Source organism: Dendrobates tinctorius, unplaced genomic scaffold (assembly GCF_039654945.1).
Source record: "Dendrobates tinctorius isolate UK_male_01 unplaced genomic scaffold, ASM3965494v1 ptg000278l, whole genome shotgun sequence".
Classification (NCBI taxonomy): Eukaryota; Metazoa; Chordata; class Amphibia; order Anura; family Dendrobatidae; genus Dendrobates; species Dendrobates tinctorius.
This window is the reverse complement of record NW_027361945.1, coordinates 816,968-843,684: the sequence shown is the minus strand read 5'-3', so window position 1 is coordinate 843,684 and position 26,717 is coordinate 816,968. Positions and strand designations below refer to the sequence as shown.

General features: G+C 42.0%; 1 protein-coding gene across 4 annotated transcripts in view; it reads right to left on the bottom strand.

The window, feature by feature from the left end:
* LOC141072596 (protein arginine N-methyltransferase 7-like) overlaps nt 1-26,717 on the bottom strand; it is a 224,992-nt gene that overhangs the window by 2,767 nt on the left and 195,508 nt on the right. For 3 of the 4 annotated variants that reach the window (XM_073559880.1, XM_073559881.1, XM_073559883.1), the window contains 3 exons: nt 25,999-26,073; nt 11,218-11,378; nt 9,683-9,779 (listed from right to left, as the gene is read on the bottom strand). In XM_073559880.1, coding sequence (XP_073415981.1) covers nt 9,683-9,779; nt 11,218-11,378; nt 25,999-26,073 — 333 coding nt within the window. Of the gene's footprint in view, nt 1-9,682; nt 9,780-11,217; nt 11,379-24,275; nt 24,405-25,998; nt 26,074-26,717 lie in introns of those variants that run through there. The other variant, XM_073559882.1, reaches the window with a different exon arrangement.

The window sequence follows — 26,717 nt, the reverse complement described above, 5'->3', positions numbered from 1 at the left end:
AATGGTTGCTGCTGTAAAGTTATGCTCTTTACTCCACACCCTTATTCCTCTTTCCCCTTTCCCTTATTCCCTGCCTATTTGTGTGTGCATACCCATGATTTAACTTTTTGTCACTTTTTCATGATTAATACATTTTTGCATGATCTTTAGATACATTGTGAGCCTCTATTTCTTTAGGGTTTACTGCTACATGATTAATATTCTGAGTATTCCAATATACACTAATGTGTAGCCTCAACTATATTGGGTTTAAATAACATTATTATTATTTTTTAGATATTCCCCTTTGTTTGTTCTTCATGGTAAACTAGCTGCTAGGAAACCACTGCTAAGGACAGGCAACAAGCAAAAGAGACTTGTTTGGGCTAAAGAACACAAGGAATGGACATTAGACCAGTGGAAATCTGTGCTTTGGTCTGATGAGTCCAAATTTGAGATCTTTGGTTCCAACCACCGTATCTTTGTGCGAAGCAGAAAAGGTGAACGGATGGACTCTACATGCCTGGTTCCACCGTGCTTTGCTGGTGACACTGTTGGGGATTTATTAAAAATTGAAGGCATACTGAACAAGCATGGCTACCACAGCATCTTGCAGCGGCATGCTATTCCATCCGGTTTGCGTTTAGTTGGACCAACATTTATTTTTCAACAGGACAATGACTCCAAACACACCTCCAGGCTGTGTAGGGGCTATTTGACCAAGAAGGAGAGTGATGGGGTGCTACACAAGATGACCTGGCCTCCACAGTCACCAGACCTGAACCCAATCGAGATGGTTTGGGGTGAGCTGGACCGCACAGTGAAGGCAAAAGGGCCAACAAATGCTAAGCATCTCTGGGAACTCCTTCAAGACTGTTGGAAGGCCATTACTGGTGACTACCTCTTGAAGCTCATCAAGAGAATGCCAAGAGTGTGCAAAGCAGTAATCAAAGCAAAAGGTGGCTACCTTGAAGAACCTAGAATATAAGACATATTTTCGGTTGTTTCACACTTTTTGGTTAATTATATAATTCAACATGTGTTAATTCATAGTTTTGATGCCTTCAGAGTGAATCTACAATTTTCATAATCATGAAAATAAAGAAAACTCTTTGGATGAGGTGTGTCCAAACTTTTGGTCTGTACTGTATGCATGGCCCCTTCATGTCCATCCTTATTTGCATGGCTCCTCATCCCTATCCAGGTATGCATGGTTCCTCATTCCTATCCTAGTATGCATGGCTTCCTCATCCCCATCCTGGTATCCATGGCTCCTCATCCCTATCCTTGTATGCATGGTTCCTCATCCCTACCTTGGTATGCATGGTTCCTTATCCCCATCCTGGTATGCATGGCTCCTCATTCCTATCCTGGTATGCATGGTTCCTCATCCCCATCCTTATTTGCATGGCTCCTCATCCCTATCCAGGTATGCATGGCCTCCTCATCCCCATCCTGGTATGCATGGGTCGTCATCCCCATCCTTGTATGCATGGTTCCTCATCCCTACCCTGGTATGCATGGCCTCCTCATCCCCATCCTGGTATGCATGGCTCCTCATCCCCATCCTGGTATGCATGGTTCCTCATCCCTACCCTAGTATGCATGGTTCCTCATCCCCATCCTTGTTTGCATGGCTCCTCATCCCCATCCTGGTATACATGGCCTCCGCATCCCCATCCTTGTATGCATGGCTCCTCATCCCCATCCTTGTTTGAATGGCTCCTCATTCCTATCCTGGTATGCATGGTTCCTCATTCCTATCTTGGTATGCATGGCGTCCTCATTCCCATCCTTGTCTGCATGCCTCCTCATCCCTATCCTGGTAAGTATGTCATCGTCATCCCTATCCTTGTATGTATGGCCCCCATCAGACAAGCATAAAAAAAAAGAAAAGAAAAAAAAAATCCTGCTTACTGTCTCTGCGCTCCCTCACAGCATCTTGTTCCAGTGACAGCAGTAGCAGCGGCCAGGCGATCACGTGTCCCGGTTACTTAACCCCTTAACAACCAGGGGCATTGTTGGTTTAGCATTTTCATTTTTTGCTCCCTTTCTTCCCAGAGCCATAATTCTTATTTTTTTGTCAAAATGGCCATGTGAGGGCTTGTTTTTTCTGGGATGAGTTGTACTTTTGAACAAGACCATTGGTTTTACCATGTCGTGTAACAGAAAATGGGAAAAAAAATTCCAAGTGCGGTGGAATTGCAAAAAAGTGCAATCCCACATGTTTTTTGTTTTGCTTTTTTACTAAGTTCACTAAATGCTAAAGCTGACCTGCCATTATGATTCTCCAGATTATTACGAGTTCATAGACACCAAACATATCTCGGTTCCTTTTTATCTAAGTGGTGAAAAAAAATTCCAAACTTTGTAAACAAAAAAAAAAAATTGCATCATTTTCCTGAGTAGAGTGTGCTCTGATCCCTGCTGGAATCGGTGCGCCTCTGATGCGGTAGGACTCCTGAATAACCAAACTAATCCATCTGGCTATGGTCGATTTTGAGGCAGCAAGTCCTTTCCTGCGACCTTCAGGGAGCACGAACAGCGCGTCTGACTGACGAAAGGGTGCCGTCTGCGACACGTACCTCCTGAGTGCTCTCACCAGGTCTAACGTATGCAGGGCCTTTTCCACACGGTGTACCGGTGCTGGACAAAAAGAGAGCAAGACAATATCCTCATTAATATGAAAAGAGGAAACGACTTTTGGCATAAAAGGAGGAGCTGGTCTAAGAACCACCTTGTCTTTGTAAAAGGTCAGAAACGAGGCTCGGCAAGATAACAAAGCCAGCTTCGAGACCCGCCTGATTGATGTTATAGCTACCAGAAACACCACCTTCCAGGAAAGGTATGACAAAGAGATATCCTGTAGCGGCTGGAATGGAGCTTCCTGCAGAACACTTAGGACCAGGTTAAGGTCCCAGGCGTCCATAGGTGCCTTATAGGGAGGTACGAAGTGGGAGACCCCCTGAATGAAAGTCCTTACCTGCAAGTTGGTAGCAATCTTGCTCTGAAAAAGGACGGATAAAGCCGATATGTCTCCTGAGAGAACTGGGGGCCAAGCCTGAGTCTACGCCAGACTGGAGAAAAGCCAAGATATTAGGGATGGAGAATCTCAGTGGCGAACAACCGTTGCCCCGACACCATGCAAAGAACACCTTCCAGGTGTGGTGGTAAATTCGTGCTGAGGCAGGCTTCCGGGCGCTAACCATCGCAGCAACCACTTTGTGCCCAAACCCCACCTGCGTCAGAATCCAAGATTCAACGGCCAAGAAGTCAAACACAGGGCCCCTGAGTTCGGGTGGCAGATCGACCCTCGAGAAAGTAGATCTGGGCGCTCTGGCAGTCGCCATGGCACGTCGACGAGCAGCTGCACTAGATCTGCGTACCATGACCGACGAGGCCAGTCTGGGGCCAGCAGAATCACTGGCACCCCTTTTGCCTTGATCTTCTTGATGACCCTCGCAAATAGTGGCAGCGGGGGGAATAGGTATGGGAGGCAAAACTGATTCCATGGCAGAACCAGCGCATCCACGTCGATTGCCTGCGGGTCCCAGGACCGAGAGACAAATACGGACACCTTGGCGTTTACCCTGGAGGCCATCAGATCCACATCCGGTGTTCCTCACCGTTGGCAAATCTGCAGAAAGACCTCTGGGTGTAGTGACCATTCCCCGGACGCAAGCCCCTGCCAGCTGATGAAGTCTGCTGCCCAGTTCTCTACCTCCAGGATGTGGACCGGCGATATCAGCGAGCGGTTCCTCTCGACCCAGCGAAGCACGTGCCCTACCCCGCACATGGTTGCCCTGCTTCGGGAGCCCCCTTGGTGATTTATGTAAGCCACCGCCGTGGCGTTGTCCGACTGAACCCGGACGGGGCGGCCTGCTAGAAGGTGATGAAACCGTTGCAGAGTCAGCCAGATCAGCCGTATCTCCAACAAGTTGATCGGGAGGCATGCCTCCTGCGGCGACCACCATCCCTGGGTCGTGTGGTGGCGAAAAACCGCTCCCCAGCCGAGAAGGCGTCGGTTGTGACCACCAGCCATTGCTCCGGGGGAAAGGGTTTCCCCTGAAGAGGGAGGAACTGATTGTCCACCACTCTAGTGACTGCCTGACCTGAGAGGACAACCGGCACCGATGATCGAGCGTGAATGGGTTCTTGTCCCAGGCTGACAAGAGGGCGTGCTGCAGGGGGCGAAGATGGAACTGGGCGAAAAGGGATCGCTTCCATCGCTGCCACCATTTTCCCTAGGATCCTCATGCAGAAACGGATGGTGTGAGGGACTGGTTGGCACAGTACCCGCACTCCCTGCTGGAGGGCTAGGGCCTTGTCTCGAGGGAGAATTACCAACCCTCGGCAAGTGTTGAAGGTCATCCCTAGAAAGGAAATTCTCTGAGCTGGCACAAGGGATGACTTCTTTACATTGACCAACCACCCTAAGCGGGCAAGAGTATCTAGCGTAATGCTGACAACTTTCCTCGCATGCCCACCTTGAAGGGCCCTTGACCAAGAGATCGTCTAAGTAGGTGAATACGACTATGCCCGAGGAGTGCAGGATGGCCAAGGGGACTGCCATGACCTTTGTGAACACTCTGGGGGCTGTGGCTAGCCTGAAGGGCAGCGCTGCAAACTGAAAATGTAGAACGTTGAGAACGAAGCGTAGAAACCTTTGATGCGGAGGGAAAATGGGGATATCTAGATAGGCATCCTGGATATCGATAGAGGCCAAGTACTCTCCCTGCCCCATTGCCGATATGACCGAACGGAGAGACTCCATCTGGAAATGTCTGATCCTGATAAATTTGTTCAGGAGCTTTAGATCCAAAACGGGCCTGACAGTCCCGTCCTTTTTGGGGACCGCGAACAGATTGGAATAGAAGCCCTGCGTGTTCTCGCTTTCCGGTACCAGAATAATAACTCCGTTGTGGCTGAGCGAATCGATTGCTCCTAGTAGAGCCTTTGCCCGTGTATCCACTTTGGGAAGACGGGAAAGAAAAAATCTTGGGGGGTACCTGACAAATTCTATCTTGTATCATGTGGACACCAGCTCTCTCACCCATGTGTCGTGTGCGACATTGAGCCATGCGTGGTGAAACCGGAGTAGGCGGCTGCCTACCTTGCTGGTGTCGCCTGACAAATGTCCTGAGTCATTTGGCTGAAGATCTTTGGGACCTGGATCCCCTCGACCTGGATTGGTTAGCACGCATCCTCCCCAACGGGTTGGTTCTATATGAGACCTGTCGGTCCCTATTCTGGTTGGGGCGCCCTGATGCGGCGGAATTAGCCGCTGTCATCCACCCGGGGTTGCGAAAGGCCCAAAAACACGCCTGAAACCGGTGACGAAAGGGCAGTTTGACCTTTTGCTGAGGAAGAAAACCGCTCTTGCCTCCTGTGGCGTCGGAGATGAGCTGCTCCAACTTCTCTCCGAACAGGCGGCCACACTGGTATGTTAGCGCTGTCAAGGACTTTTTTGAGGCTGAATCGGCCCGCCAAGTCCTTAACAATAGCGCTCTCCTAATGGAGATTGCATTTGCGGCCGCAAGTGCCGCGCAGTTGGCCGCATCTAAAGATGCATTAATCAAGTAGTCCCCCACCATGGCTATCTGATTTGTGATTTATGATACTTCCGCTGGTAGGTCTATGTTCTGCAAGGCTCTGTTCAAAGTTTCTGACCAAGAAATCATGGCCTTGGCTACCCACGTTGCTGCGAACGAGGGAGAGAGTGCTGATCCTGATGCCTCAAACACTGAGTGAGCCAAGTTCTCTATGAGACGATCACTGGGATCCTTAATAGAAGAACCACTAGGCACAGATAGTAGAGTTTTTATAGCCAAGCGCGACACAGGTGGATCCACCGTTGGTGATTTCGTCCACTTTTTACGGAGATCCGGGGCAAAAGGATACTTCGCCTAGAGTGTTTTCTGGCCCGAGAATCGCCTGTCCGGCCGTTCTCTGTGTCTTTGCACTATGTCCTCAATTTCAGGGTGATTGCAAAATACTCTATGGGGACGCTTAACCCGCTTAAATGACACCTTATGGCCCGCAGCCAGAGTGGAATCATCCTCAATCCCCAGAGTCTGGTTGACGGCTTCTATGAGACTGTCAGCTGTTTCCTGACCACCTGGTGTATCTAGGTCAATAGGTTTGTCTGAGTCGTAGTCCGTGCCTTGCTCGCTATCGACTGCTGGTGACGTGGAGCGAGAAGCAGAGCTCACAGATACCAAGGCACGGATGGAACGGGAGACGTCGTGTGGGTTTGTTTCCTTCGCGTCTGCCTGGAGTGAGAGCGGCCCCTGCAGGCCGGAAGCTCCTGTGAGGTAGAGGACCCCTCTAAAACAGGTGAGCCTCTGTCCCTGCCCCTATCTGGGGCCCGAAGGGACTCAATTGCTCTCGTAAGTGACGCCATAGATTGCGACAGTGATAACGCCCATTCCGGGGGACTTGGTACACTGGGCTCGGTCGCAGGGGAGGGCTCCTGAGCGCGATTGGACTCGCAGGCTTCGCATACTCGCTTGGTCTGCACCCGCGGAAAAGCAGACTGACAGGAGATGCATGCAGCGTATAAGAACGTATGCGCCTTAGCTTTTCCTAACATGCTGTACCTGCCAGGGCTCCGTGCTGAAAAATCGCCGGGGGAGGGCGCTCTTTATTCCTGCTAGCGTGGCCTCTCCGTGGGGCTGGGGGGCAGCACTTACCCTAGTCCTGTGTCCCCTGTGTCCTCAGCGTGCGAGGCATTGCTTCAATCTGCACAACTACCACTGCAGGCCGGCCCCTGGAAGTAAAAAAGGATCCTGGGGGCGGTACTTCCTATTGCGGCCTAGCTTCGGGGGGATCCTGGGGGCCTAAATTTTTTTTGGCGTCCGCCCAGGCCACGGGGCCGCCATGACGCGATGCCGGGGGAGGGGACTTCTGACCGCGGCCTAGCGCCGGCTGAAGCACCGGCCTCGATTTTTTCCCCCATCCGCCCGGGGGAGGGGGGTGCGGACCCCAGAATGACGGCCGGGACGCTGCAGGAGCCCTCCCTGGTCATCCACCTCTGTTCAGCTCAGGTAGAAGGGAGGGGGGCCATGTGAAGTAATGAAGGTGCAGGCAACCTAGCTCCATCTAACTCCTTCAAGGGGTGAGGCGAGGGACCGTCCACCACCTTGCCCCACCGCAGTCTTTAGCATTGGTGGGGCAGTGGGGGCCGCAAGGACTACGCTTGTGCCTCTGTGCAGCCTAAGGTTTCAATACCCTAGGGTGGATAGGGCTAAGTCCGGCATCCTGTCCTACGGTGCGGGAGAGGATGCGTGGAGGGACACTCGCACGTGCTCACCCGTTATTGGTTTGGGGAGATCGGACCCCTTCCATAGGGTCCGTCGCCCGTATCTCACCTCCGTGGTCTGACAATATCCCACGTCGTGGGAGAGGATACGTGGAGGGACACTCGCACCTGCTCGCCCATTGTTGGTTTGGGGAGATCGGACCCTTTCAATAGGATCCGTTGCCCCTATCTCATCTTCATGTGAAAAAACAAAAATGGAACATCCGGAAAAAAATCCCCGTTGCGGGAGAGGATACATGGAGGGACACTCACACGTGCTCGCCCGTTGTTGGTTTGGGGAGATCGGACCCTTTCAATAGGGTCCGTCGCCCCTGTCTTATCTTCATATGGAAAAAGGAAAAAAAAAAGAATCAGTCTTGAGACAGACCGACGTGTGCCTCCAACAGACACTAAGCAAAAAACTGGTTTCCGCCCGCAATCGGGGCGAGGGTGTATACGGCGGAGAAGGAGCTAACCTCTTTTTTCACTTAGTGTCAGCTTCCAGGCGACAGTAGCATACACCCACAGTACCTGTGTCGCCCCCAATGAGGCGAAGGAGAAAAACGTAATTCTGGTGTTTCAATTTTTTTCTCGCTAAGCCGTTTACCGATTGGATTAATTCTTTTTATATATTGATAGATCGGCGATTCTGAATGCGGTGATGCCAAATATGTGTATATTTGATTTTTTTATTGTTTTATTTTGAATTGGTCGAGTTGAACTTTATTTTTTTAAAAACATTTTATTTTTTTTTATTTTTACTTGCTTCAATAATCTCCATGGGAGACTTGAAGCTGCAGTAGTCCAATCGCCTCTGCTACAAAGAGCAGGGCTGCAGTCCTGCTCTATGTAGAAGATATGGTCCCTTGCTATGAGCGCCGACAACCAGGCGGCTCTCTTAGTGATCCATCAGTGACAACCACAGGGGTCTTCTCCTGACCCCAGGTTGTCATGCCAACCCATCGGCGACCCGCAGTCATGTGACACGGGCGCCGATGAGAGGAGGTAAAGATGCGTTTCCTGTGCGTGCATGTCCAATGCTGCTGTCAGTTTGACAGCGGCATTTAACATGTTAACAGCCGCAGGTGAATCGCAATTACACCCGCGGCTGTTCTGGGCACATATCAGCTGATCAGCTCATCGTTGCAGCCCGCACCAAACAGGGGGAGACGCCTAATGACGGACTCTGTCCGTCGTTGGACGTTAAGGGATTAAAGTAATGAATATTCACTGCGCTCCATGTCTACAGGAGTGGAGAGATGTGAATATTCATTTCTCTTACGTAGCGAGCACACGTGATTGCCTGGCCGTTGCAGAAAGTCGACAGATGCGGTTGACACTGTGCGAGCTATTACAGAGAAATGAACGTTCACTGCCAGTGCAGTGAATATTTATTTCTCTTTAGCAGCGGGCACAGGTTATAGCCGCAGCAGCCGGCTCCTGCCTGCTGTAACACGCTGCTCCATCGCTGCCGCTCCCTCTCCATCTTCTGGGACAATGAATCGAGTATAAGCCGAGGGGGGCGTTTTAAGCACAAAAAAAGTGCTGAAAAACTTGGCTTATACACGAGTATATAAGTATATATTTTAAGGAAGGTTTCCAGCACCACCCAAAAGGGCACAAACAGAGTCTGGACAGTTGGGTCTAATTAATCTATTAAAGAGAACATTTGGCGGCTGGAGCTACATAGTGACTTTGGTGTGACAGTTGTTGCATGACCAAAGATTGCCAGGTGTCGCTGTTACATTGTAGAGCATGGTGAATGGCGACGGTTTGTGAAATCGTAGCTACTGCGACAAGCAAGTTGCAAAAACTCTGACAGATTTCTTGCGACGTGCTTGTCATAGTTGTAGTACCCTCAGGATAGCAATGAGACCCTATTCACTTGTATTGCGTGTCAATGTAGCAATGTAGCAGCGACACCTAGCAAACTTAGGCCGCCCTTTAACATCAGCCTAAGTCTGTGCTCAGTTTCTTCTGTACGCTGAAGGTACATGTCAGTTTTTCAAAGAAGTGGTAAGAGCAGAATAGTTCTCCAGGCCCCCCTATGTGTTAGACAAAAGTTTGCAGAAACTGCAGATTTCAGCAAGGTCAGCCTAACGTATGAGTGTATCCCGACTGTCCCATCAGATTATCGAGAAACGTAAGGATCCAGTGGTTGGAATCCTTTTCTTCACTGGAGAAGGGGTCTGATGTCAGACCATTGTGACAGCAGCAATCATAGAGAGCAGGCTGAGGAGTCATGCGTATTGGAGAAGACAGCCAGATAGCCGTCAGCCACACAATCATGTGACGCAACAAAATTCCTCTACTTCCTCATAAAATGCAAACGCTGTACATATTATACTGCAGACATCATTGTTACAGAGTGGTAAACCGGATTTAGAACTATTATTTACTCACTGTCTCATCGGACACTTCCAACAGTCCAGTGCTGACAGAACTGTCCTCTGTGAGCTGGTAGGACATCCACAGCACTACTCCATGACACACGCCTGACCTGTCACACGGAATAAAGCAGGTTAGACTATTGGGTGAAGTGCCCAGTAGAGGCAGCCATGCCATCACATCAACTATTCTAAAAGAAAATGACATCTAGATAAATTAGAGATTTCCATCTGTTGACGACTGATAAATTCCATCAGCAGAAAGTAATGGCGCATTAATGAGTTGGCTCCACTGTAAACCCTGTGTGTAATGTAAGAAGCCACTAGCTAACCTTTTTCTTCCACTATTCCTACAGGAGAAAATAAAAGAAGCCATGACAGGGCATCTGCTGCTGGTGTGTATGAATACCATCATGAGTTACATCAGTATTACAGTCAGAGACTCTACCGCAAGAGCCTAGAAGTACATACACTTTCTATTCTTCATTTTATGATAAATGGAAGCTGCTTTCTCCATGCCTTCCTGGAATAGGCATCTTGTTGGAGACATTCTCCTATTATGGCGGTTATCTCAGAAGTTTTTCATCTCTCGACTCTGCTTTAAGGTGACATTCAATTTCAATTTAGTGTGACCATTACTAAATTTCTCTATCTCTTAAAAAAGTTGAATAACTTTTCATGTACTTTGATTTACTGATGAATTTATTGTAAGTTATTTTTTGTTATTTCTCTCAAAGACTATCATGGTCCAGAACAACACGGTAATGGAGGCTGTAATACAGGTCTATTGGGGAGTCACATTTTAACTTGGACACAATGATAGCCGGAGATTGGTCACTATCAAGAGCCTTTCACGAGAGAACATCACACCGGGTCCACTCATGGATCATGGTGTGGGGGGGCATAATGTACAGTAACAGGACCCCTCTAGTCTCCATTCTAGCGACACTAACAGATTGGTTTGGTTGTGGCACTAGTTGTACGACCATTTCTCCAACGTGTCTCAGGTACTGTTTTTCAACACGGCAACGCCAAGCTGCACGTTGCTCATGCTACTGTGAGCCGCCTACGTGGCCTAAATGTGCCGCTATGGTATGTACAGTAGCATCCCCAGACTTGTCTCCTATTGATCACATCCAAGGTGTAATTAGTAGGAAATTACAAAGGAAGTTGCCACCAGTGGATCTTAATGATTTGCCCAAGTGCATTCAGCGGAACAGGACATTTCTCCGACAATCATTAATAACCTCACTGATAGCAGCTAAGGCGTGTAAGTGCGGGGATTTCTATGCATCGTGATCATACTCTCCATTAAACTAATCCAAATTTGTTGAAAATTTTGTTTCCAGTTTTTCATCATTTACATATCACTACGATGTCTGTCCATCTTGGGATTTCCATAACTCCACGACTTTTCCTTCTTGGTTTTGCCATTTCAATATTAAGAAGTGTAAAATAAATAGAGTTTATGCCACAGTCTGGTCTTACAACATGTAGAGAAGTAGCTAGTAATGACACACAGCGATTCTCTTTACATTTTGCCGCACTCACCTTGTAAGGTTCAGATAGCCTTCTGCTTTCATATCTTCAGTAGGGACTTCATGTTGGAAATCAAATGTTATAACCTTTGTGGGATTAGACAGAGCTCTGCATGGGTATTCCCAAAGAGGATGAGGCTCGGCTTCCTGAGATTCACGAAAATCCAAAGATTTCTGACAAGAATCAAATAAATAAATAAATATATATATATTTGCCTTGCAATGTTTTCATTTCCTATTCTGTCCCGATGTCCCGGTATCCCAGAATTCCAATCGGAGGAAGTTCACGGACCGCCATATTGGGACAACCAAGTGATCGGTGTCTCAATATGGAAACTGCTGCTGGTACCAACATATTGCGCGGTACCACCAGCGGACCACAGTCATACCACACACTCTATCCGCTGTACGCACCACACACACACACTCTATACGCACCACACACACTCTCACACACACTCTATACGCCGTACGCACCACACACACACACTCACACAGCCTCTTGCGCAGTACCACCAGCAGATTTTGGAATAAATTCTTGGACTTTTGTGCGCTACCAGATAAATTCACCAATCCAATATTTAAGAGAAAGATTAATCCATTTATTTCCCAACGCGTTTCGAAATGTGTACCATTTCTTCTTCAGGGGATGACATATATGATCAAACAGAACTGTCACAGATTATATACAGCATGATTTCAAAAAACGGCGCCAAGAAACAGCGCCAAAAAGGTCACATGTCATCTGGTGCAAATGTCAGGGTTCAAAGTATGGGATAAAAACTGAAAAGGAAGGAGCGCAATAGGGTCTTATATGGGTGGAAGATAGAATAAATTCAGATGGAATCTACTCACCTTTCCACGAACGAACAAACGCATGTAAATCAATGTCAGCCTGCTGCACGCCCGAGGTTCACAAACGTGACCGCCAATATAATTCCTTTTGGATAAAAATTTGGGCTTACTGCGCGCTGCTGAGACCAGCTGGATAAAAATTTGGGCTTACTGCGCGCTGCTGAGACCAGCTGGATAAAAATTTGGGCTTACTGCGCGCTGGTCTCAGCAGCGCGCAGTAAGCCCAAATTTTTATCCAAAAGGAATTATATAGGGTTCAAAGTATCACAGTTGAACTAATGTATTAATTAATCTCAATTCATTAAAAACACAATATTTTTATTATTTCATAGATAAAAAGAAAAAAAAAGGAAAAAGAAAAGAAAAAAGTGAAAAACACGGAATATATGTAAAAAACGAACTCTTGACACCTGAAAAAATGGCAAAAAAGTGTATCATAGTACTCTGAACCATGGTCAGGTCGTACCTGACAAAGAAAGAAGAAAAGGACTTATAGAAAAAAGATAAAAAATATATATATAAAAATAAAAAAGTTATTGATTAAAATTTATATGACAATAAAAGAAACTTTCTTTTTAAAATGTGTATGAATCAACAATTTAGTCAATAAAAATGTAAAAAATAATGCGATCGATTGTAAAAAACTCACACGTCACTTAAGAGGGAGACATTGATTTCATTCACAACTACTCAGAGTATCTGATGGTAAATGGACAGAGACACCGACTATGAAGAGCTTGCGCAGCGCTCGATGGAAAAACCAGGATCGCTACCCGCGATGTCCCAGCACAAAGGGGGAGAGAAATGAAGGAGGAAAAAAGAGAGACCGCTCATCTTCAATACAGCAAAACTAACATTATTTTCTTAGAATACATAATCTGAACATAAAATAAAAATGTATAAGAAATTGTATAAAAGAAGGAAATACATTAATTCATCCACATTACAAAAATAAAAATATGGGAATAAAAAGTCGCACATAAAAAAGGGGTTAAACATGCCGGATAAGATAAAAATCATTCTAATTAACATATGGGCACATCATTAAAAATTATTAAAAGAGAGAATCATTGAATTTATTCCATTTTAAAGAAAAACCTCTGTAATTTCGTTCAAACCATATGGCTTGAGTGTATTTAACCTGTAAATCCAAAATACTTCTTTTCTATTTAGTTGCCCTACCCTATCAGGAATATCAGCAGGAATGTGCTCAATTGGGCTGATTTTTAGTCCACTTGGATCCTTATTATGTTTATTAGTGAAATGTCTAGAGAGACCATGTTGTAGGAAACCTTTTTTAATGTTATGTCTATGCGAATTAACCCTTAAATGTAACGGTTGGGTTGTTCTTCCAACATACTGTTTTTTGCATCCACATTCAATAAGATATATCACAAATTCCGTAGTACAGCTCAAATAATTTTTTATAGGAAAGATTTCATTGGTGGTAGATGATTTTATAGATTTTTCTCTATGAGTAATAATATTACAACAGAGACAATTTCTCTTTCCACATTTATAAATCCCTTTTAAAGGGGCATGAATTGGATTCAACGTAAATTCAGTTTTTTGTCGACTAGGGGCCACCAGTCCCTTAATAGTTGGTGCCCTTCTAAAAGTTATTCCTGGATTACTAGGTAAAAATTTCTGTAGAATAGGATCATTTAAAAGTATATACCAGTTATCACACAAGATTTTCCGTATTCTTGTGTGTTCGGCACAATATTGGGTGATAAAATTAGTCATAAATTTTTTATTATTATCTGGTTTGACTATTTTTTGTTCATAAATGAGAGTGTCTTGTGATATATTGACACACCTGTTGTAGGCACTTTTGATTAAATTATTGGGGTATTTTTTATCAACGAACCTATTTTTTAAAATATCAGCTTGGTCCTTAAAGTCCTCAAAGCTAGAACAATTTTTTCTGATCCTCCTAAACTGATTCTCTGGAATATTCCTCAGCCATTTACCAAAATGTCCACTATTAAAAGGAATATAACTATTAATATCCACATTTTTAAAAAAGGTTTTAGTTAAAATAGTGTTGTCATTGATAAAAATAGTTATATCTAAAAAGCTGATACTCTCCTGTTCATAAACTGAGGAAAATGATAAACCCCAGTTATTATTATTAATATCATGAATAAAATTATTAATGCTACTGTCAGAGTTATCCCAAATAAAGAAAAGGTCGTCAATGAATCTCTTATACATGATCAAATTGTTGCACCACTTATTATTAAAAATATAAAAATCTTCGAAAACCCCCATAAAAATATTTGCATATGTTGGTGCGACCTTTGAGCCCATCGCGGTCCCGAGCTTCTGATGGTATAAATATCCATGAAATGTGAAATAATTATTTCTCAAAATAAAATCCATGCCTTTTAGTAAAAACTTCTTTTGGTCTTTAGACAACCTATTATCTCTTATTAGAATTTTGTTAAAACAGGCTAACCCCAAGTTGTGTGATATATTTGAATATAATGAGGACACATCCATAGTAAGTAGAAGATAGCTCGATTTCCATTGAATTTGCTGTAAAAATTGGATAAGATGAGTGGAATCTCTAATGTAGCTTTTTAGAAGTGGAACATTAGTCACCATAATTCTATCGATGTAATGGGATAGGTTACTCGTTAGTGAGCCTATCCCTGAGATAATCGGTCTCCCTGGGGGGTTTACTAAACTCTTATGAATTTTTGGTAGGTGATAAAAGAAAGGAATTCGTGAATTTTGGACAGTAAGGAATTTTAGTTCCTTTTTATTAAAAATGTTCGTCTTTTTGTCCTCCTGGATTAATATATCATAATTTAATTTTATTTCTGGAATGATGTCTAATGAGTTTTTACTATAATATTTTTCATCGGATAGTATTCTCATTGCTTCATTACAGTAATCAGATCTATTCTGAATAACTATCCCTCCTCCTTTATCTGCTGACCGAATTATAATATCAGTATTAGTCTTTAATGTTTGTAATGCTAATTTTTCACCTCTGCTTAGATTATTTTTATAATGGTATTTGTCTTTTGTAGAGGTAATTTCTTTAAATTTCTTTTGTACAACATCATTAAATACATTAAAAAAATGGCCCTTATTTTCAATGGGGTAGAAATTAGACCAGGGGAAGAGTCTTGAGGAGATCATTTGCATATTCCCAGTGCCTTCTGGGATAAGTGAAGAGTCTCCGCGAGCTCAACGATCACTGGGTTTTGGCCGTTGCAGCTGAAAAGAGGAAATCGGAAAACCAGGGGAAGAGTCTTGAGGAGATCATTTGCATATTCCCAGTGCCTTCTGGGATAAGTGAAGAGTCTCCGCGAGCTCAACGATCACTGGGTTTTGGCCGTTGCAGCTGAAAAGAGGAAATCGGAAAACCAGGGGAAGAGTCTTGAGGAGATCATTTGCATATTCCCAGTGCCTTCTGGGATAAGTGAAGAGTCTCCGCGAGCTCAACGATCACTGGGTTTTGGCCGTTGCAGCTGAAAAGAGGAAATCGGAAAACCAGGGGAAGAGTCTTGAGGAGATCATTTGCATATTCCCAGTGCCTTCTGGGATAAGTGAAGAGTCTCCGCGAGCTCAACGATCACTGGGTTTTGGCCGTTGCAGCTGAAAAGAGGAAATCGGAAAAACCGCGCTCATCTTTAATCGTTTTTAAGAAATCTCAAGATGGAAGAGGCCAGGAGCCATTTGGTGAGCTGCATTTCTTGCTACATGTTCACAGACTTACCAGTGGAAAAGCCAAACTTCACATGCCACAAATGCAAGCTTGTGTCCCTGTTGGAGGAAAAGTTGCAAAATCTCGAAGAGAGGTTAGCTACGTTGAAGATCATTAAGGAAGGTGAAGAGTTCTTGGACAGAGCAGAATTATCTCTTCATGTTACAGAAAGAGAAGAAATTCGAAGTGCACCTGAAGAAACAGAGGAATGGAGACATGTGACCCAGAGAAGCAGGAGGATCAGGAGGCAGTCAGCACCCATACTGCTCAGAAACCAGTACCAGGCTCTCACGCAGGAAAACAATGAAGAAATGCATCAGGATAAGACTTTGCCAACAAGCAGCAACCTTGTACGCCTTCAGAGTCCTCCTGGATGGAGAAAGAAAAATATTGTGAAGAAGAAACGGAGAGTGGTGGTCATGGGGGATTCCCTGTTGAGAGGAACTGAGGCCGCTATCTGCAGACCGGATATAACTTCAAGAGAAATGTGTTGTCTTCCAGGTGCAAAAATTAAAGATGTGTCTGACAGGATATCAGGACTCTTCAGACCTACAGATGACTACCCATTCCTGCTACTACATGTGGGGACAAATGACACTGCAAGAAACGACCTGGAAACCATCTGCAGAGACTTTGAAGACTTAGGCAAGAAAGTGAAAGAACTGGGAGCGCAGGTGGTCTTTTCTTCCATCCTCCCAGTGGATGGCCATGGAACAAGGAGGTGGAATAAGATTCTGCAGGTGAATAACTGGCTACGTCGATGGTGCCGTCAGCAACGATTTGGATTTCTGGATCACGGAGTGAACTACTTATACGATGGACTACTTGCTAGAGATGGGGTGCACCTTACGAAGACTGGAAAACATGTATTTGGAAGTCGCCTTGCTACACTTGTAAGGAGAGCTTTAAACTAGAACAACATGGGAAGGGAAGCAAAAGACCAGAAAAAGCCATACACCTGACAAATGCTATTGAGAACTCTGCTATTAGAAGTGGAAAGGAAGAACAAAGACGAAAGAATCTAATAAAAATATTGGAGAAAGAGAAACCAATCACAAACTAAAATGTTTCTATACTAATGCACAAAGCATGGGCAACAAACAAGGAGAATTGGAACTACTAACACAGGAAAAGAAATATGATGTCATTGGAATCACTGAAACTTGGTGGGACAATACACATGATTGGAATACAAGACTAGAAGGATACAACTTATTTGCAAGAAACAGACTTGATAAACGAGGAGGGGGTGTCGCATTGTATGTTAGAAACGCGTATATCTGCACAGAGATTGAAGCTTCAGAGACTGGGAGTTCTGTGGAAACTGTTTGGGTAAGAATACAAGGACAGAACAATGGAAAGGACACCATTGTAGGCATTTACTACAGGCCGCCTGTGCAAGCTGAAGCTATGGATGAACTCTTTATGCATCAAATGGCCAAGTTCTCCAAAAAATATGACATAGTTGTCATGGGAGATTTCAACTATCCAGACATTTGTTGGGAATCTCTCTCAGGCAAAACTAACAGGTCAAGGAAATTCTTATCCTCTCTTGCTGACAACTTTATCTTCCAAAAGGTAAGGGAGAAAACAAGGGGAACTGCTACCTTGGATCTAATCCTTATAAACAGGGAGGAAATGGTTGAGGAGGTAAAAGTGGCTGGGACCCTAGGAGTTAGCGACCATGCTATTTTAGAATTTTGGATAACTAGAGGCGGAAGACCTGTGAAGACTCAGACATCAAGGTTAGATTTCAGAAAGGCAGATTTTAAGGGATTCAGAAAGAGAATTGGAGGGATCCAATGGCTGGATATCCTTAAAGACAAAAATGTCCAGGAAGGATGGGAAATCTTGAAAAATGAAATTCTCAAAGCACAGTTGTTAACAATTCCGAAAAGAGGGAAGAATAGGAAGCAGTTAAGGAAACCAGGATGGATGAACACAGAACTTAAGCACATGCTAAAAAGGAAGAAAAAAATGTTTATAAAATGGAAAGAGGGAGGCATATCTAAAGAAGAATATAATGCTGTCTGCAGAACCTGCAGGGCACAAATCAGATTAGCTAAAGCTGAAAATGAATTGAGGCTTGCAAGAGATGTCAAAAGCAATAATAAAGGATTTTGGGGATATGTCAAAAGTAAAAGAAAAGTCAAAGATGCTATAGGATTTTTACAGGATGAAAATGATGAAATGGTAAGACAGGATGTTGAGAAGGCTGAACTTTTAAATTCCTATTTTGCATCTGTTTTCTCTCAGAAAGGAAATGTAACATCAACTGTTATTCACTGTCCTATTAAGGGAATAGAAGAATCCAGGATATCTATAAACAGAAAGATAGTGAGGAAACACTTAGCTAGCCTAAATGAATTCAAGTCTCCAGGTCCAGATGAATTACACCCCAGAGTACTGAAGGAGATAGCAGAAGAAATTTTTGAACCCCTCTCTATAATCTTTGAAAATTCTTGGAGAACAGGAGAAGTGCCAGAAGACTGGAGAAGAGCAAATGTTGTTCCTATCTTCAAAAAGGGGAAGAAGGTGGACCCAGGTAACTATAGGCCGGTGAGTCTGACTTCTATACCAGGAAAGATCTTTGAACAAATTATTAAACAACATGTATGTCAATACCTGGATAAGAATGAAGTGATTAAACAGAGTCAGCATGGGTTTGTAACTAATAAGTCATGTCAGACTAACTTAATTTCCTTCTATGACGGTATCACTGATTGGGTGGATCAAGGAAATGCTGTAGATATAGTATATCTTGACTTCAGCAAAGCATTTGACAAAGTCTCTCATACAATCCTTATTGAAAAAATGACTAAGTATGGAATGGACAAGGCAACTGTTAGGTGGATTCATAACTGGCTTAGTGATAGGACCCAAAGAGTGGTCGTAAATGGCTGCACATCCAGTTGGAAGAATGTCTCAAGTGGGGTACCACAGGGCTCTGTCCTGGGCCCTGTATTGTTCAACATCTTTATCAACGATTTAGATGAAGGAATTGAGGGTAAACTGATTAAATTTGCTGATGACACAAAGCTAGGAGGGATAGCTAATACTAGAGAAGAGAGAGAGAGGATTCAAAAAGATTTAAATAAACTGGAGAAGTGGGCAGCAACTAACAGAATGGTTTTTAACAGGGAGAAATGCAAAGTACTACATCTGGGCAATAAAAATGGAAAAAACATATATAGAATGGGAGGAATAGGGCTAAGTGACAGCACATGTGAAAAAGACTTGGGTATACTAATAGATCACAGACTGAATATGAGTCAACAGTGTGATGCAGCAGCAAAAAAGGCAAATGCAATTCTAGGATGTATTAACAGAAGCATACAGTCTAGATCACGTGAAGTCATTATTTCCCTCTACTCCTCTTTGGTCAGACCTCATCTGGAATATTGTGTCCAGTTTTGGGCACCACATTTTAAAAAAGACATCAACAAACTGGAGCAAGTTCAGAAAAGAGCGACCAGAATGGTGACCGGTCTGCAAACCCTGTCTTATGAGGAAAGGTTGCAGGATTTGGGAATGTTTAGTTTGCAAAAGAGAAGACTGAGAGGAGACTTAATAGCTGTCTACAAATATCTAAAGGGCTGTCACATTGTAGAAGGATCAACTTTATTCTCATTTGCACAAGGAAAGACTAGAAGCAATGGGATGAAACTGAATGGGAGGAGACACAGATTAGATATTAGAAAAAACTTTTTGACAGAGTGATCAATGAGTGGAACAGGCTGCCACGAGAAGTGGTGAGTTCTCCTTCAATGGAAGTCTTCAAACAGAGGCTGGACAGACATCTGACTGGGATGATTTAGCGAATCCTGCTTTGAGCAGGGGGTTGGACCAGATGGCCCAGGAGGTCCCTTCCAACTCTACGATTCTATGATTCTATGATTCTAGACTTAACAGGTACATCCAAATGAAATCCAGTTTCAAAAGTTTCATTATTTGAGAAATCACTTTCTTTAGATATGTTATCACCTTTAGAATTTGATATCTGATTTGATTCTTTTAATAAAAAATGTCGTTTTAATGTTAATTTCCTAATAAATATTTGTAAATCTAGGAAGAGATCAAAGTCATTGGTTTTATGCATAGGACAAAAAGTTAGACCTTTGGAGAGAACTTTCTTTTCTTCTGTTGTGAGGAGATATGAAGATAAATTAAAAATATTATTTTCATAGTCATTGATATTTTTATTTCTTATTTTACTTTCCCTTTCTTTTTTTCTCCCCCCTCTACTTCCTCTAAAGGACCTTTTCTTTTTCCATTTTTTGGAGAAAAAAAGTTTTTTATATCTTTGATCTGTGTGCTTTTCAGTGCTCGTGGCAAAAAAGGAACAGTGGCTGTATTATTTGTATTGGAATTGTCAATTAAAATCATATCACTATTGGTTGTATTAGACAAATCATTATCATAAATGGAAAAATCCTATAGTGAAATTGGTGTAGATTCAGGAAATTCTATAAGTGCCGATGATATAATTTCAATAGGAGTGGGTGTAATAATTTTACTTATATCTGTGTTCGGATTCATTGTGTCAATGAGATTACTGTTGATTTTACTTTCATTTAATCGTTTCATTTGTTCCTTGATGCTCTCAAGGTGTTTAATAGCTTCAACAAGCGGTGCCGTCATTTTAGTGGTCTTGATAGGTGGTGGTTTGAAAAAAATATTTTTATCTCCATTTGTCATCTCTTCAATGTTAGTAACAGTATGTTCGCTCATTTTTTTCATAATGCATTCATTATTACCATCTGATTCCACAGTATCTTTTTTATTTGTAGATTTTTCTATCTCTATTGGTTTCCCTGTTTCTTTATTTTTAATATTATTATCATTATTCTCTACTGGTATAGTAGTATCCATTTTAACAGAAACAGTCTCATTCTTATTTTTTTCATTCATTTTCCTGTAGTCTTCCCTATCTCTCTGTAGTTTTTTCAATTTTTTAAGAATTGTTTCATGCTCAATTTGCATGACATGTGTTATAACATTTGAGTTGATTTTTTTATACTCTGGATGTTTCAAAAAAGGGCTCAATTTATTTGATAGATCTAGTACCTTAATTGTTGCTAGTTCTGCAAGTTTAGATCGTTTTTTATATAGAAGTAGAATCATCCTGTGCATACAATTATTTAAATTAGTGTCCCATTCATGTGTAAATTCTGGGTCATTGTTAAAAGGAGAGTCAAAGACTAACCTTAGTCCACGTGGACAAATGTTCTCCTCTAGATAGATGGATAAAAAGCGAGCGTCCAGGCTAAAATGCAGTTCCTCTTTGATAGCTTCTTTTAAGTTCAAGAAGGTTTTTCGAAAGGTCCTAGTTTCTTCTTCACTAAATAAATTAGTACTTTCTTCTGTGTGATTCGAAAATCCAATGTTGCCAATAGTTTGCAGGATCAGTCTTTCCCTCGAAGAGAGTCTGCTTTGAAAGTATTCCATCCTGACTCACAGGAACGGACCCTCTGCTGCTGAACGTTCCTATACACCGGCGGTGCTTTCCAAAAACCGTCGGAGGAATTCCAATTTGTCAAAACTAAAGGAACAAGAAAGCGCAATAGGGTCTTATCCGGGTTAATGCTGGAGAAGTAGATTAGATTATACTCACCCTTTTTAGGAGAGGTTCAAGCATGTAGGATCAGTAGTCTGCTTGCTGCACGTCCAAAGGTCAGCTCCGCGACCGCTTACACATCAGATTTTGGAATAAATTCTTGGACTTTTGTGCGCTACCAGATAAATTCACCAATCCAATATTTAAGAGAAAGATTAATCCATTCATTTCCCAACGCGTTTCGAAATGTGTACCATTTCTTCTTCAGGGGATGACATATATGATCAAACAGAACTGTCACAGATTATATACAGCATGATTTCAAAAAACGGCGCCAAGAAACAGCGCCAAAAAGGTCACATGTCATCTGGTGCAAATGTCAGGGTTCAAAGTATCACAGTTGAACTAATGTATTAATTAATCTCAATTCATTAAAAACACAATATTTTTATTATTTCATAGATAAAAAGAAAAAAAAAGGAAAAAGAAAAGAAAAAAGTGAAAAACACGGAATATATGTAAAAAACGAACTCTTGACACCTGAAAAAATGGCAAAAAAGTGTATCATAGTACTCTGAACCACGGTCAGGTCGTACCTGACAAAGAAAGAAGAAAAGGACTTATAGGAAAAAGATAAAAAATATATATATATAAAAATAAAAAAGTTATTGATTAAAATTTATATGACAATAAAAGAAACTTTCTCTTTTTAAAATGTGTATGAATCAACAATTTAGTCAATAAAAATGTAAAAAATAATGCGATCGATTGTAAAAAAAACTCACACGTCACTTAAGAGGGAGACATTGATTTCATTCACAACTACTCAGAGTATCTGATGGTAAATGGACAGAGACACCGACTATGAAGAGCTTGCGCAGCGCTCGATGGAAAAACCAGGATCGCTACCCGCGATGTCCCAGCACAAAGGGGGAGAGAAATGAAGGAGGAAAAAAGAAAGGAGGAAAAAAGAGAGACCGCTCATCTTCAATACAGCAAAACTAACATTATTTTCTTAAAATACATAAACTGAACATAAAATAAAAATGTATAAGAAATTGTATAAAAGAAGGAAATACATTAATTCATCCACATTACAAAAATAAAAATATGGGAATAAAAAGTCGCACATAAAAAAGGGGTTAAACATGCCGGATAAGATAAAAATCATTCTAATTAACATATGGGTACATCATTAAAAATTATTAAAAGAGAGAATCATTGAATTTATTCCATTTTAAAGAAAAACCTCTGTAATTTCGTTCAAACCATATGGCTTGAGTGTATTTAACCTGTAAATCCAAAATACTTCTTTTCTATTTAGTTGCCCTACCCTATCAGGAATATCAGCAGGAATGTGCTCAATTGGGCTGATTTTTAGTCCACTTGGATCCTTATTATGTTTATTAGTGAAATGTCTAGAGAGACCATGTTGTAGGAAACCTTTTTTAATGTTATGTCTATGCGAATTAACCCTTAAATGTAACGGTTGGGTTGTTCTTCCAACATACTGTTTTTTGCATCCACATTCAATAAGATATATCACAAATTCCGTAGTACAGCTCAAATAATTTTTTATAGGAAAGATTTCATTGGTGGTAGATGATTTTATAGATTTTTCTCTATGAGTAATAATATTACAACAGAGACAATTTCTCTTTCCACATTTATAAATCCCTTTTAAAGGGGCATGAATTGGATTCAACGTAAATTCAGTTTTTTGTCGACTAGGGGCCACCAGTCCCTTAATAGTTGGTGCCCTTCTAAAAGTTATTCCTGGATTACTAGGTAAAAATTTCTGTAGAATAGGATCATTTAAAAGTATATACCAGTTATCACACAAGATTTTCCGTATTCTTGTGTGTTCGGCACAATATTGGGTGATAAAATTAGTCATAAATTTTTTATTATTATCTGGTTTGACTATTTTTTGTTCATAAATGAGAGTGTCTTGTGATATATTGACACACCTGTTGTAGGCACTTTTGATTAAATTATTGGGGTATTTTTTATCAACGAACCTATTTTTTAAAATATCAGCTTGGTCCTTAAAGTCCTCAAAGCTAGAACAATTTTTTCTGATCCTCCTAAACTGATTCTCTGGAATATTCCTCAGCCATTTACCAAAATGTCCACTATTAAAAGGAATATAACTATTAATATCCACATTTTTAAAAAAGGTTTTAGTTAAAATAGTGTTGTCATTGATAAAAATAGTTATATCTAAAAAGTTGATACTCTCCTGTTCATAAACTGAGGAAAATGATAAACCCCAGTTATTATTATTAATATCATGAATAAAATTATTAATGCTACTGCTATTAATGGAATAAATTCAATGATTCTCTCTTTTAATAATGTACCCATATGTTAATTAGAATGATTTTTATCTTATCCGGCATGTTTAACCCCTTTTTTATGTGCGACTTTTTATTCCCATATTTTTATTTTTGTAATGTGGATGAATTAATGTATTTCCTTCTTTTATACAATTTCTTATACATTTTTATTTTATGTTCAGATTATGTATTCTAAGAAAATAATGTTAGTTTTGCTGTATTGAAGATGAGCGGTCTCTCTTTTTTCCTCCTTCATTTCTCTCCCCCTTTGTGCTGGGACATCGCGGGTAGCGATCCTGGTTTTTCCATCGAGCGCTGCGCAAGCTCTTCATAGTCGGTGTCTCTGTCCATTTACCATCAGATACTCTGAGTAGTTGTGAATGAAATCAATGTCTCCCTCTTAAGTGACGTGTGAGTTTTTTACAATCGATCGCATTATTTTTTACATTTTTATTGACTAAATTGTTGATTCATACACATTTTAAAAAGAGAAAGTTTCTTTTATTGTCATATAAATTTTAATCAATAACTTTTTTATTTTTATATATATATTTTTTATCTTTTTTCTATAAGTCCTTTTCTTCTTTCTTTGTCAGGTACGACCTGACCGTGGTTCAGAGTACTATGATACACTTTTTTGCCATTTTTTCAGGTGTCAAGAGTTCGTTTTTTACATATATTCCGTGTTTTTCACTTTTTTCTTTTCTTTTTCCTTTTTTTCTTTTTATCTATGAAATAATAAAAATATTGTGTTTTTAATGAATTGAGATTTATTAATACATTAGTTCAACTGTGATACTTTGAACCCTGACATTTGCACCAGATGACATGTGACCTTTTTGGCGCTGTTTCTTGGCGCCGTTTTTTGAAATCATGCTGTATATAATCTGTGACAGTTCTGTTTGATCATATATGTCATCCCCTGAAGAAGAAATGGTACACACTTCGAAACGCGTTGGGAAATAAATGGATTAATCTTTCTCTTAAATATTGGATTGGTGAATTTATCTGGTAGCGCACAAAAGTCCAAGAATTTATTCCAAAATCTGATGTGTAAGCGGTCGCGGAGCTGACCTTTGGACGTGCAGCAAGCAGATTACTGATCCTACATGCTTGAACCTCTCCTAAAAAGGGTGAGTATAATCTAATCTACTTCTCCAGCATTAACCCGGATAAGACCCTATTGCGCTTTCTTGTTCCTTTAGTTTTGACACATTAGCAGTACCACCAGCGGAACACGTCGCACTGCAGGTGCAGTGAATCATTCGGTTGATCCTGGCGGCAGATGCGCGACGTGTCTACAGGCAGAGGAAGCCGGTCACATTAAAGGGGTTTTCCCACGAACGAAAGTTCTTTTTAAAAACTGTCCGTATCTGACCATTACAGCAGGGGATCACAGAGGATTCATTTTGTGGGATAAAATATTTCACTGACTTTTTTAAACAATATTTTACCTCACAAAATATATCCTCTGCGATCTCCTGCTGTAATGTCAGTATTGTCTTTTGCTTCCTCCCCTGCCCAGGAGATGTGGTATGTTCTGTACACCGTCAGATACAGGGGTGAGAGAGACAGAGAACGGGTAAAACAGCTCAAACGGGACAGCACATGAGGGGAGAACACAGGAAGGAGAGACATCAGACAAGGGGGATGGCACATGGGGTAGACAGGTCAAAGAAGAGTGCACAGACGAGAGAAGTCAGGACATGGGTTAAGAGAGAGTGGATAGGTGGGTGAGCACATGGGGGGGGGGGGGGGGAGATTCTCAACGCTGCAATGCCTGACCCCATCGTGTCATACCGCCCTCACGATGCGATAATGCGATGGCATCGGGCCTCCATCTAGTAAGTATATATATATATATATATATATATATATACATACATACCGGTATGTGTAATACAAGCGTGATACAACATACTACTAACTTCAACAATTCAATGATCAATGTATAGGTTATTGCCTAAAAGGTATAGAATAGCTAAATCACAGCAGCATTATAAAACTCATCTACATGTCACCCCCCAGTACTTTTCTGTATTCTCCACTTGGCTCCGTTGGATGTTTCTAGTGCTCAACATTGCTTATACCTGTAGGGTCCATGTGGTCCAAACACCACACATTTATCCTATTATTTCATACTGCTATACTGCATATGATGGTAAAAAATGAGGATTAGAACTGAATTGGACAGAAGGAGTCTCTTGGTGCCCAGCCCCGTGGGGTAGGACGATTAGTGACAGATTGCCTATTTAGAACATTATCTATCAGATCAGAATGAGGTGTCTAGAAGCACACATTTTAGTAAAGAAAATGTCACACCTTTATCATTTTATCCATAATACTGACATCAAATCCTTCACAATTTCCACATGGACTTCTGATCCTCCAAAGGTCCTAAAGTAGCAACAAGAATAGAAATAAATTAGAAAGTAATGTGAAACAGTTCTGCTAATAGATATTATCAATGCAATCTGCTGCTAACTGTGGTGTCCATAATACTGATAGGAAGTCACCAGCTGCATTTACTGCATGAAGGTTCCAGGTCAGACGTCCAGCGAGCACAAAGTTATCCCCTATCCAAAGGATTAGATCAAAGGGAGCCTGTCCGCTGGAATGTGCTCATTGAACTACACAGTGTTAGGTTGGCGCCATTATACTGATTAAATAGAGTAAACCTCAACCACAAGACGGATTTCATCACCCAAGTATCATTATAATCAGTATAACGGCGCAAACCTGACACTGTCTGTAGATTACTGTACACAATCCTGAATTCCCATTTCTCTTTCGTCTCATTGGGGGACACAGGAACCGTGGGTGTGTGCTGCTGTCACTAGGAGGCTGACACTATGCCATGAAAAAAATATTAGCGCCGCCTCCGCAGTATACACTCCTCCGACCAGCTGTAGGACAATCAGTTTTGCTTAGTGTCAGCAGGAGGTGGACAGGGGTCTCTCGCAGACCCATGCCTACCTCAATGTGTGTCATTCCTTTTCAGGTAACCATGGAGGGATACAGAGTAGATATGCTACATCGGT